Here is a 13,898-nt window from a genome sequence, read left to right on the forward strand (position 1 = left end):
GGGAATATAAGATTTTAATTTTGTTTGATTTTTAATATATAGTTTTATAACATTTTATTTAAAATTATTAAAAGTAAAATAGTTTAAGATTTTAATTTTAATTGATTTTTAATATATAGTTTTATAATATTTTTTAAAATTTTTAAAAATAAAATAGTTTTAAGTATGTGAAAATTTAAAACATAGTTAAAAAAATATTTTATATATAAAAATGTATTTTATTATTAATTTTTATTAAAATAAATATTTTTTTTTGCCTTCGCATATAATTTAAAAGGAGGATTTATGATTAGATATTATATAAATTTTATAATTAAAATATATAAAAAATTATTATTTATTATAAATTTTATAATAAAATATATAAAGTTTTTTAGATGTTTTTAATCTTAGCTGTTTCTGTGGAACATAACTCTAGTTTTTTTCTATTTTCTAAGTGTATTTGTGGTTTTTTAAGTAACCTTTTCGAAGTGTCGCCGTTTCTGTGGAACATAACTCTAGTCTTTTTCTATTTTCTTTTTCTATAAAAAGAGATTGACGTTTTTGTTTTAGTTTCACGACCATAAAATTCCTTTGATTCTTAGTGTTTTTATAGTTTCTTGAATGAACTTTTCTCCGTATATCTTTGTTTGTGGTTTTTTTGAGTGACCTCCTCTTTGCTCTCAGGGTTTGTCAGATTTCTAAATTTCAATGGCACATAACATCGATTCCTACTCAACCAAAAACACCCTCAACGATAATAATCATAGCAACGAGGTGTATTTTCCATTGGCCATTATGGGCAGAATAATGCAGAAAAAGAGGGGCGAGAATGAGGAGGAGTCGAGAGAAGCCCAGGAGGCCGTGCAGCAGTGCCTGACGGGGTTTATCAACCTTATTACCAGTGTGGCGTGTAAGAGGTGCATGAAAAACAAGCGTAAGACTATGAACGCTGATGATTTGCTATGGGCATTAGAAGTTTTAGGGTTTAAAGACTACATATTTCCATTGCGTCGGTATTTAGAGAAATACCGGGCATGGGAGGGGAGAAAACAAGTGGAAGCGGGCCCTTCACAAGGTCAGGCTGGTTCTACAAGTGAATTGGAGTAGTTTTTAGCCCTGTCCAGGATGGGACTACGAATCTTGTGGGATTAAATTTCTCCACTAACCATTGAACTACATTCTTGAGACTGGATTTTCCATCTTTAAACACAAACTACATTCTTGAAAACAGGGGATTTGAATTTTGCTAGACATACAATGAAATCATTCCAGTTTGTTTTTCTTTCTTATGTATTAATATGGGAATTTTTTAAATTCATGTATGGTATATGAGAAAGTTGAGCAAAATCAATTTTATATTTTTTCCTTCTGTGTTCATCAATTTTATATTTCTTTTTTTTTGTGTTGGGAAGAGGATTTTTTTAAAATTCATGTATTGATTTGAAGGAGTTGAGAAACATCAATTTCGTATTTCTTTCGTGTTGATAATGTGATTTTTTTTAATTCATGTATCGGATTTGAGGAAATTGAACAACATCAATCTTATATTTCTTTCTTAAATTCATGTTAAATTCATGTACTACACCTGAGCTTTCATGTGCTACACTGAACTTGAAGAAGTTGAGAAACATCAATTTTATATTTTTTTATTGATAAGGTTTTTTTTTTTACCTGAGCTTTCATGTACTATACCTGAACTTTCATGTACTATACTGAACTTGAAGAAGTTGAGAAACATCAATTTTATATTTTTTTATTGATAAGGTTTTTTTTTAATTGAAAGTGGCATATTTCTTTTTTAAATTCATGTATTGGATTTGAGAAAATTGAGAAACATCAATTTCATATTTATAAGAGGATTTTTTTTTTTTTTAATTCATGATAACTATAAAACATAATTTTGTGACAAACAATACTTTCACACTAAAATTTAGGTAGTAAAAACTCAAAGTGAATTTATTTCAAGAAATTCTAGTGCTTTTCAACTCAGATTTGAGAAATACATAAACTGTGAGCACCATGAAAGTTTTTAGAGAAATGTGTAGTGTATCAGACGTCTAGAACTGTAAAGACTATGGTTAAACACACACTTCAGAATGTCGATAAATATGTTTTATTGAATATTGTACTGAGGGCTTAAAGATACCATAATTAAGTGAAAAAGAAAATTAGCAAGCAAAGACGTTGAAAAGATCTACATGAAAAAGAATTGATAAAAAAGTTACACTATCATGATGCTTTGACATACAATTTATTGCAGGCATTTTTACCTGTTAAGTTTCTGTTGCTTTGACCTGCCTTCTTGATTTTACTAATCATAAGTTAGAAATTTATAAAAATATTCTAATTAGCCTAAATTTATTTATATATTTTAATTAACCTAAACATATTTCAATATTTTATTTAATTAATTCAAGGTATATGGGTGAGTAAGATGTTATCTTTTGAATGAATATTTATTTTAATTTAGGAAATTATTATTTTTTATATGTAATTTTTTTTGGGAGGTAGTTTATTTATTTTATATTTTGAAGGGTTTTTCAACATATTTTTTGGTTTAATTTTTTTCGAATCTGGAAGAGTGTTGGGAATCAAAAGTTTGAGCACAATTTAAGTGTTTAAGGGATTTTTCACAATAGTGAATCTATATATGTAGTAAAAAACATATTTTAAACAATATAAAATAAATTTTGACCAAAAATATTCACACTAGCTTACAGCCAAAAACTCTAGAACATAACATGTTTAGACGATGCCTTTTATATATATATATATTTATATATATATATATATATATATATATATGAATATATTATGTGTGTTTGTTTCCAATTTCAAGATATTTTGAAAATTTAACATGACAGGAATGGAGTTGACTATTTGAATTCTCTCATATTTAAGAGATTTCCAAAATCTATAATTATATTATACATGAAAATATTTAGAAAATTCTTCAAAATGTTTGGTTTTAGAATCATTCATTCTGTGTAACTCTTTTTGTAAAAATGACTGGATGGCTCAGATGCCTGAACAAAATAGAATGATAGAATCATTTGTTCTATGTAATCTTTTTTTTAATGACCGGATGATTTAAATGTCTGAACAAAATTAGTTATGAATCCTTCATGTTGGATTTTTAAATTTTAGAACTTCATCAGATTATTAGAATACTGGTCTAAGCATCAATAGACGAATCATAACTATAAGCATATTGTGAAATGCATAGCTGATAATAGCATTCAAGAAAATAACAACATACATAATTAAGCAGAAGCAGATTGGAACAACATATGAACCAGACAAAGTAGGCTATCAAGGCAATGGAGTATGTATTTTAGAATTTCATCAAATTATTAGAAACTAGTCTAAGCATCAACAGACAAGAATCGTAACTATAAGCTTATTGTGAAATGCATAGCTAATAATAGCATTCAAGACAATAACAACTTACATAATTAAGTAGAAGTAGATTGGAACAACATATTAACCAGACAAAGTAGGCTATCAAGGCAATGGAGCATGTGGAGTGTGTCTAAATATGAACCAGAAAAAGAACGAGTATTAAAGCAACGGAGTATGTGGAGTTTGTCTCAGGAAGTTTGTGAAATCGAGGAGGAACCGTTTAAGGAAAAGGCGGGGACTGTGGAAATGTGATCCCTGCAAGTAGAGGTGGAACACTTAAGGGGAAAGGGGGAAAGTTCAGAGAAGGTGAGGGAAGAGGAAGATCAAGAGGTGGGAAACCCAACACTGATTTTGGTATAGGAGGGGGAAGAATAAGATCAAGAGGTGGGAAGCCAAGAGTAGGTTTTGGTAGAACAGGGGAAGCCCAGAAGAGCTTTTCGCAGAGGAGGAAGATTTCCATGAGGAAACAGGGCAGCTCTGTTACTGAATGATCCTGTGTTGACTTTATGTAGCGCACGACCTTCTCTGAACGATTCATGATCCGATGAGAATTTGTGAGAACACAATTTGCTTCGGGAATGATAAGATAAGGAAGGGAATGTGAAGGTAGGGATTCCATTGGCTTCTGATGTGAAGATCAGCTCATCAGAAGAGGAGGTACCCAATGATGGCACATTGAATTTCTCTAATGGGTTTCTGAGGAGCCTCGCTGAACAGTACCCTTTGAGAGGGGAACTGCGATCTTTTGAGGAGCAGAGCAGCATGGATGGTATAACAGAGCCAAGAAGCTCCACCCTGAATTCTCCATTTATATCTGTTTTTCCTTCAATGGAAACGGAGCCTGCATTAGTTTTCCTGTTGAGGCCAGCGCGACACTCCACAGCAACCACAACACCAGTTGGATTAGTATTCATTTCAATATCACTATCAGTACATTGTTAGGTTACTCAATGTGTGGTTAGTTTGTGTGGATTTAATGTTATAAGGTAGCTGGTTCAAATTTCACAAGGAGGGGTTGAGGATGGGAACCACTTTTAAGGAAATTAAACTATCCAAGCTCAATTGAGCTTCTATCCAACATTGGGGCTGGCCAGTACCTAAGCTCACTTATGTACATGGTGCCATTTATTATTTGATAACTTGCATGATAATATAACTAGCATTTGCTCCAAATGTTGCAAAGGAAACGTTGTAAGGCATAAATTGAAGAATGCAAACACAACAAAAAAATACTTTCTTAAAGAATAAAAACACTTATAATGAATTTATTATTAGATATTCATATATATATTGCACTATATATTAGCCCCACTAATTGTTTCCCTTTCTGAATGTAACCTTTCACCACTATGGTCACTATAATATCAAATACAATATGTGTTAACCCAAAAACCATTATGAAAGTCAAAATACTTATATGTCCCATATCCCATATAAACCATAATATACTTTGATCACTCTTGGAGAATTGCAAACCCTTCCAAAATGCAACTTCTAACCACTATTACCATTAAGAAAAAATTGCATTTATTACCTTATAATCCTTAAGGGAATAGCTCTATTATTAAGTAAACCATAGTGCAATATGATGTTTAACACAATGAATTCTAAAAATTATGACCTCTAATACACTCTCATCATAAACACATTGTAACTCCTAAAATGTTACAAGACATAAACTTCAATACTTAACACGTTAACTATAACATTAAAACTATAACCTATGTGTACTTAAATTGTCTTAACATAGTGAAGGTAAAGAAGAATCAAGTGTATGCTTTCACAACCTTAATTGTATGCATTTAAAATTTTAGAGATTAGTAAGTTCTTTTCTAATTTAACCCTAGATGCAATAACATTAAGAAACAAGTATAAGTATGCCTAGCTGGAGAAAAAGGTAACAACATCTACTAGGGTATGTCACATCTTATTTTTATTCCTTACAAACCACCTACATCGAGAAAAAGGCTAAGACTAGTTTCCTTTAAAGCACCGTAGCTCAGAAACTCAGGAATTAAAAGCAAAAGCCTACAAAAGAAAGAAATATATCTTACAAAAGTAGGACGCCAAAGCCTACGAAAGAAAGAAATAAATCTTACAAACATTATGATGAAGAAGGGAATTCAACAGAAGAACATGACCTCCATTTTTACTAAAATCACCACAATGTCATTAGGATATTAATCCAATAGTAGGGTGTTCAAAAAGTCCCTTTCTCACTAACTTTCTCCCTCTTTTATAGAAATTTTCAATAGTGACACTTGGCACCTCATGCAAAAATAATTATTTTCTTTATTCCAATAATGCCTGCAATAAAAGATTTATTTTACACAAATCAAAACGAAATATAACATAATAACAACTCAAAGATGGACGAATACTTCCTGATAAATCATTTGAATTCATGTCCATACGAAAATCAACGAGGATTCATGTAGGTTTTAACCCTGTACAAAAATTACCTGCATACGAATTCTTAAACAAAGAAAATAAACAATGCGAGAGCATAACCCATAAAACACATATGCACAGAGATTTTTCCCTGGATCCCAAAACTGGGACTACCAGCTTGATTTTTCATTATGTTCCTTTCAATGTTACAATACATATTTATACATGCCGAAGCATCCAATACCATGGACCGAAAACCATCGCGTCCAAAAAAAAACATGTGCAAAAATCATGCACAAAACCATAGGTGGGTTCGCCCAACCTAACATATGGTCCAAAACCAAAATTTTCTGGGGCGTTGCCCTGGACCCCATAAAGTGGGGTTAGGGGTTCCCTTCAAACCCCCTATTAACTACGTGGAAAGAATATAACACAACCCAACAATCTCCCACTTGTTGTTTTCTTTCCACAAGGGGCCACAGGAGAGCTTAGTCATTTTTTCAGCCCTGAGATTCCCATTGCTTCTCTACACCAAGAGAACTTCTCAGAGCTCACAGATTTTGTCAATGCATCTGCAGTATTCTTCAAAGTGTCCACTTTTACCAGCAACACCTTTCTGTCTTCTATCATATCCCTCACAAAGTGATACTGAACATCAATGTGCTTTGTCTTTGAATGATAAGCAGGGTTCTTTGCCAAGAAAATTGCACTTTGGCTGTCACAATCTATTCTTATAGCTCCCTGTACTAACCCTACTTGAACACGATCTCTGCAACCAAACTGCTTCCTTGCTTGCATGAGTGGCTGCCATGTATTCTGCCTCTGTAGTTGATAGTGCCACTACAGATTGTTTCTTACTCATCCAACTGACTGCACCTCCAAATAGGTTAAACACATACCCACTTGTAGATCTTCTCTGATCCAGATCTCTAGCCCAGTCTGCATCAACAAAGCCATGAATATCCAACACTCTGTCCAATCCTGGTCTTCCTTGGTAGCACAAACCATAATCACTAGTGCCACATAAATACCTGAAAACCCGCTTCACTGCTGTCCAGTGCTCCTTCCCAGGTTTTGACATAAACCTGCTCAATACTCCCACTGCATGTGCAATGTCTGGTCTAGTACAGACCATTGCATACATCAGGCTACCCACTGCACTTGCATATGGAACACGGGACATGTCCTCTTCCTCTTCTTGTGTCTTGGTACACTGTTCAGCAGATAACCTCACACCTACAGGAATAGGAACCTTCACCGGTTTACTATCCTGCATATTAAACCTCTGGAGTATTGTCTCGACATACTTCCTCTGGTTTAACCAGAGTTCCTCTCTTGACCGATCTCTTTTAATTTCCTACCCAAAATATAGTTTGCAGCACCAAGATCTTTCATGTCGAATTTGGAGGACAATTGGGTCTTTAAATCCTGGATAATTTCTTTGTCATTTCCAACCAGCAACATATCATCCACATACAAGACCAGATAAATAATACGGTCACCAATTAATTTAAAATACACACAATGATCTGCTTTGCTTCTGGTGAAGCCAAGTCCCCGTATAAATGTATCAAATTTCTGATACCACATCCTTGGTGACTGTTTTAACCCATACAGAGACTTCTTTAACTTGCATACCAGTTCTTTCTTACCCTTCACCGCAAAGCCTTCAGGTTGCTTCGTGTAGATTTCCTCTTCCAAATCCCCGTGAAGAAATGTTGTCTTCACATCCACCTGTTCTACCTCAAATCAAAAGCAGCAGCAACAGATAAAAGTAATCTAATAGAAGTTACCTTGGCAACAGGAGAAAAAATATCACCAAAATCAATTCCCGACACTGGGAATAACCTTTTGCTACCAACCGAGCTTTGTATTTCTCCACCTTTCCTTCTGCATTTGTCTTCTTCTTGAACACCCATTTGCTGCCAATGGGTTTCCTTCCACCGGCAACTCCACCAGATCCAAGCCTCATTTTTGTGCAAAGATGCCATTTCATCGACCATGGCCTCTTTCCAGAGTTTTCCATCCTCTGAATCCACTGCTTCCTTTACAGTTCTGGGATCATTATCAGTAACAGACAAAGCAAAATTTGAACTAAAAGTAGATGGACTATACCTTTCTGGCTGCCTTCTTTCTCGAACTGATCTTCTCACATTCGGAGTTTGTGGCTCTTCATCTTCTGATTCCTCCTCTGCTGCAGAGTCTGATTCTTCCTCCTTTGGCTCAAACTCTATCTTCTCAGGTTCCTTTGGTTGGACTTCATGTTGAATAACATCTTTTACCTCTCTGAACAACACATCTCGGTTGTACACAACCTTCCGTGTGACTGGGTTCCAAAGCTTATAACCCTTTAAACCATCCTTATACCCAATAAAGATGCACTTTTCAGATTTAATATCCAACTTGGTTCGTTTCTCCTTTGGAACATGTACATATGCATCACATCCAAATACCCTTAGATGTGAAAGAGAGGGTTTCTTACCAGTCCATACTTCTTTTGGAGTCTTATCCTCCAACGCTGATGAAGGTGATCTGTTGATGAGGTAACATGCAGTATCCACGCCTCTGCCCAGAATTCCTGTCCTACCCGGCACCACTGAGCATGCTTCTTGCCCTTTCCATCAACGTCTTGTTCATTCTTTCTGCGACTCCATTTTGTTGAGGTGTATATGGAGTAGTCTTCTGCCGTGCTATACCACACTTCTTACAAAATTCTTCAAATTCCTTGCTGCAAAATTCTCCACCATTATCTGTCCTCAGCACCTTTATCTTCTTCTCTGTCTGATTTTCCACCAGAGCCTTAAATTCTTTAAACCTGTCAAAGACTTCAGATTTCTTCTTAAGAAAATATATCCATGTATTCCTTGAGAAGTCATCTATGAATGATACATAGTACACAGACTTACCCAGTGATGGAACCTTCACAGGTCCAAACACATCACTGTGCACAAGCTCTAATATCTGTTTCGTCCTCTTACCACCAGAGTGGAAACTCACCCGATTCTCCTTCCCATATACACAATTTTCACAGAAATCAAAATCCAGAGAGCTGATATTCATACCTTCTACCATACCTTTACCATGAAGTATTCGAAGGCCCTTCTCTCCAATATGTCCAAGCCTTTGATGCCACAACATGGTCTTCTCTCCAGAGACCACTAGATTCTCTACTCCATTTTCAGGAACCATAGAACTATTGCACCCATCAACAATAGTGCTACCTTGCAGCTTGTACAGAGTTCCAATCCGAACTCCCCGCATTAATATCAGTGCTCCTCGAACCATCTTGCAGGTATCTTTCTCGAACACCGTCTTTACACCTGCATCATCCAACTTGCTTATAGAAATCAGATTTCTGGCCAATGCAGGAATATGTAGAACACCCGGAAGTGTTCTAACCCTTCCACCTTGCAACTTCAAATTTACTTTTCCCCGACCAATGATTCTAGCCTTCCTATCATCTCCTAAGAAGACATCACCACCATCATATTTCTCATACTCGCATAACCACTCTCTATGGGGAGTGAAGTGAAAGGATGCACCTGAGTCAATCAACCATGCCTCATGATCTACATGTGTATTTGAAGAAGCCAAGTACACATCCCCACCTTCATCTGAGGTGGTTTTCGCCTCTGTAGAAGGAGCATCATCAGATCCCTTTCCTTTATCAGGAGCTTTAGATTTACAATCCCTTCTGAAGTGCCCTTCCTTTCCGCATTTCCAGCACACCACCTTTGTAGGTTTTCCTGGAGATTTAGATCTCCCTCTAGATTTAGATCTCCCACTCGATGACTTATTTTTGTTTTTGTTCTGGGACCGTCCTCATACAGACAAGGCATCACCATTCTGGTTGTCCATATTTTTCCGTCTTATCTCCTCCGTTAGCAAGGCTGAGACTATTTCATCAAACTGTAAAGCAGTTGCATTGCTACCTATTGCAATAACCAGACTATCCCACGAATCTGGTAGAGAACACAACAGACTGATGCACTTATCTTCATCTGAAATTTTAATATCAACAGATAATAATTGACTTACCACAGTATTAAACGCATTCAGATGCTCTGTCACCGAGTCTCCATCTTTCATCCTCAGGTTATATAGCTTTTTCCGCAGGAACAGTTTATTCACCAGAGATTAGATTGGTACAAAGTCCCTAACTTGACCCACAAAGCCTTTGCCGTAGCTTCCCCTGATACATTCAGCAATACTGAATCCGAGACACACAATCATATTGTGCTCTTTTCCTTCCGATCCAATTTCTTCCATTCTTCATCGGTCACTCCCGATGGTTTAGTACCCGGATCTACCGCGATCCACTGATCTTTATCCACCAACAGATCCTCCATCTTGAGTTTCCACAACTCAAAATTTTGACCATTGAACTTCTCAATCTCTATCTTTCCACTGCTCGCCATCTTCTTTCACCACCAGAATCGATCTCGCAGATCTCCCACTGAACAGGGTCTACCACAGGCCCGAGCGAAACCCCTCAGCAACAAAGGCGTCCCCTTGAAGCCAAAATAGCTCTGATATGAAATGTAGGTTTCAACCCTGTACAGAAATTACCTGCATACGAATTCTTAAACAAAGAAAAATAAACAATGCGAGAGCATAACCCATAAAACACATATGCACAGAGATTTTTCCCTGGATCCCAAAACCCGGACTACCAGCTTGATTTTTCATTATGTTCCTTTCAATGTTACAATACATATTTATACATGCCGAGGCATCCAATACCATGGACCGAAAACCATCGCGTCCAAAAAAAAACATGTGCGAAAATCATGCACAAAACCATAGGTGGGTCCGCCCAACCTAACATATGGTCCAAAACCAAAATTTTCTGGGGCGCTGCTCGGACCCCATAAAGTGGGGTTACGGGTGCCCTTCAAACCCCCTATTAACTACGTGGAAAGAATATAACACAACCCAACAATTCAAAGTGTTATGTTCATTGCAAATAATCTATGACATCCAATTGAATATTTGATAAACAGGAATATTTTTGGTGGAATTTTATAGAGTGCAATGGTGTTTGAATTTTAATAGAAAAGAGAAGTGTTTGAATTTTAATAGAAAAGAGAGGATCAAAGCAATTGACATTCTGAAGGGAAAACTATTTTCTTAATGTGATTAGGATGATAATCAAAATTAAATTCTTCATCTTTTGTTGGGAGAGACGCTTTGTAAATAATGTACTAATTCTCTTTAATGTTAACCACCTCCATAATGTGATTAAGGTAAAATAATCAATTATTTACCAAAGAATTAAATTTCTAAACTAATTTTCTTTAATGATAACCACCTCCATAATGTAATTAAGGTAAAATAATCAATTATTTACCAGAGCATTACATGTCAATCTTACTGCATTCATCATTTAAACATATTTAACCCAAAAACTTGATTAAATAAAATATTTTTTGAAAAAGAATGTGTCAACTTATCACAAAAATGTACTCATGTACCCCATCTGCAAAAAGCCATTCATTGTTTCATGAAAGTTTAAAATGTAAAATGTTTAATAGTCGCACCATATTGAGCTAAATTTCGCAATCATATAAAAACTATAAAAATGATGTAGCCTAAAAATAATCAGAAAGATCGTCTTACAGTGATTCGAAAGATTTCAAGATTGATTGGTATTCAAACATGATAATTAATTAAACAATTTGAAAGATTTCAAGATTGATGGGTATCCATAACATAATAACTTAATTAATTAAACAAATCGCGGGTACATAAATCCCAAGCGTTAAGAAATCATTGATTGGTATCCAAACATGATAACTTATTAATTAAACAATTTGAAAGATTTCAATATTGATTGGTATCCAAAACATAATAACTTAATTAATTAAACAAAACGTGGGTACAGAAATCCCAAGCATTAAGAAATCTGGTCGAGAACCCTCCTAAGGGTACTAATAAACATGAGTTGCATTTGAGCCCTGAACTTATGCAAAATAAAAAATTCCCATACTTTTATGTCAGAGTTAGAGAAAGAAGAACAACCCACTGCCATGAACCCTCCACTCTGCCCTGAGGGCTAAGCCGAGCAACAAACCCAAACACACAACCCCCAGCAATGGACATCGCAAGAGTTAAAAAGTACACGTCATTTGTCAAACCAGGCACGTTATTGCATCCCTCTTCCCTAACAATGCATTGCTTGATGGCATCAATTGTATTCAAAAGGGCTGCCTGACAGCCCTCTTCCGATACAAAAAACTGATTCCCATAACTGGACTGCAGCTCACCGAAGAATTGACGAGGAAGCCTAGAACCCACTGTTAATCCTGTGCTGATATTCAAGATGTTTGGGGAAGAGATGTCCTCTACTATAATCACAGTCCTGTCATCAGTGCGCCATAGGTCCCTGAAGGATTTATCTGAAGGAGATGGGGATGGCCCAGACCTTGTAAGGATTCTCATTTTCCACTCTGACTTGTCTTCCAAAGCCTGCAACTCTTGTGAAATCTTCACTGCTTGAGCTGGAAATAAGACCCTGGCTATGTCAATAACATTGGTGAAGTTGTTGGGTAGCTGAAGGTCTGAGACTTTTATTGCTTCTGGCTCTTTTGAGGCCATGTTGGATTGAAAGTCTGAGTTCAGGATTTGGGTAATTGCTAAAGATGGTGTCAACTGAACTTGTTGAATCAAAAGGTGAACAAGGGAACGGATGCGATTGACAAAGTTTGCTTACCCACATCCTTAAGAATGTTGTTTTTGTGATGTGCATATATCAACTGAGAAATACCCAGGTTTTTGAAGGTGATCTGAAAGGGGTTGAAGTTGTGGGTTATTGAATTGGGTGTACATTGACTGACAGAGTATGAGTGTTTTATGCGATTGAAGGTGGGCTTGTAACTGAAAATGGAGAGGAAAGAGAATGACTTAAAAGAGATAACGCAGCAGGAACTGAGTGGCATTTTAACTGGGGGTGGAGAAAGACTCAAAATGCTCTTGATGGTTGCTTGTTGAGGCTTGAGCTTGAGTTGCCATGAGACACTGGAGATGGGTCTAATCACAAAAGACTGAATGCACCAGAAATTTGAGCCACTTGATTCCACCTGTAAGGCCAGGCACACACCAGAATGAGGATACGTAGACTAAGAAACTACGACACTTGGTCGCAGCAGGCACCAAGATATGCATAACACTCCTAATTAAATGTACGAGGGAAAGCATTAGCATTGTAGCAACCATCAATGGTGCCCTAAAATACCCACTGATAAACCAAGTGAACTGGTTGAGGTCACAAAGCCACAACCAATCGAGGCTTACACCATGGCTACAGGTAGCATAAATGAAAAAAAGTAAATAGGGGAGTTATTTTTCTGAGACAAGGGTTAATAATCCATACCTATAGATACATAGCACACTTGAAGAGAAGTTGCTCTTGGTTTTGTTGGTATAGTTTGGTGAATTCCATTCCACTGTGGATACCCTAAACAGCCACAAAAATAGTTTGCATGAGAACCAAACACGTTCCTTTGAGGAACACAAAACGACAATAACAAGGAATTGAGGGAAAAACGATAAATGCAGACCTGAGAGTTTTCACCGCGATGGTAATGGAATCCATTGTTCTCTTGTCCCACGAATACTTGAACCAGCTCGACGATACCAACACACATCCTCTAGCACATCCAAACCCATGAAAATTAGACGAGACGGTAATGTCCACACCACAAGAATGTAAAATGAAGTAGTAAACACAAGAATGACATACCTATAAGCTATAGGGGAAGGCCTCATTGCCATACATTCAGAAAATTCATGAGTCTGGAGTAACCACATCCTGAAATAAAAAACAATATAATGCCTGCAATAAAAGGTTTATTTTACACAAATCAAAACGAAATTTATTCTTTGTTGAATGTAACTAAAAGCAGAATAACAAAATAACAGGGTTGCTGAGCATAGAGAATGTCAGACTTGGGAACTTTACAGCTAATTACAGTCACTACAGAGCATGGTGGATATGTGAAGGAGACCCATTAATCGATGCAGTCCTGCATGATCACTCTCAGTGTTGTATCTCCATTTCCTTCGATGCAAACAGTGGATTAATTGTCCCATATAAGAGAGACAGGTTCAGATATGCCACAAGG

General features: G+C 36.2%; 1 protein-coding gene and 2 pseudogenes across 1 annotated transcript; 1 reads left to right on the forward strand and 2 right to left on the reverse strand.

The window, feature by feature from the left end:
* The first annotated feature begins 777 nt into the window (after window positions 1–777).
* On the forward strand, window positions 778–1,089 carry LOC149202607 (nuclear transcription factor Y subunit B-3 pseudogene; annotated as a pseudogene).
* Window positions 1,090–3,514: 2,425 nt separating this feature from the next.
* Window positions 3,515–4,298, reverse strand: LOC149202608 (uncharacterized; annotated as a pseudogene).
* Window positions 4,299–11,766: 7,468 nt separating this feature from the next.
* Window positions 11,767–12,372, reverse strand: LOC149202609 (thylakoid lumenal 15.0 kDa protein 2, chloroplastic-like). Its single transcript, XM_089401639.1, has one exon. The coding sequence runs from the start codon at window positions 12,370–12,372 to the stop codon at window positions 11,767–11,769; it is 606 nt and encodes a 201-aa protein (XP_089257765.1).
* Between the last annotated feature and the right edge of the window lie 1,526 nt (window positions 12,373–13,898).

This window comes from Pinus tabuliformis, chromosome 2_1 (genome assembly GCF_031772625.1).
Source record: "Pinus tabuliformis cultivar Carrire ecotype Pingquan chromosome 2_1, CPIR1, whole genome shotgun sequence".
Classification (NCBI taxonomy): domain Eukaryota; kingdom Viridiplantae; phylum Streptophyta; class Pinopsida; order Pinales; family Pinaceae; genus Pinus; species Pinus tabuliformis.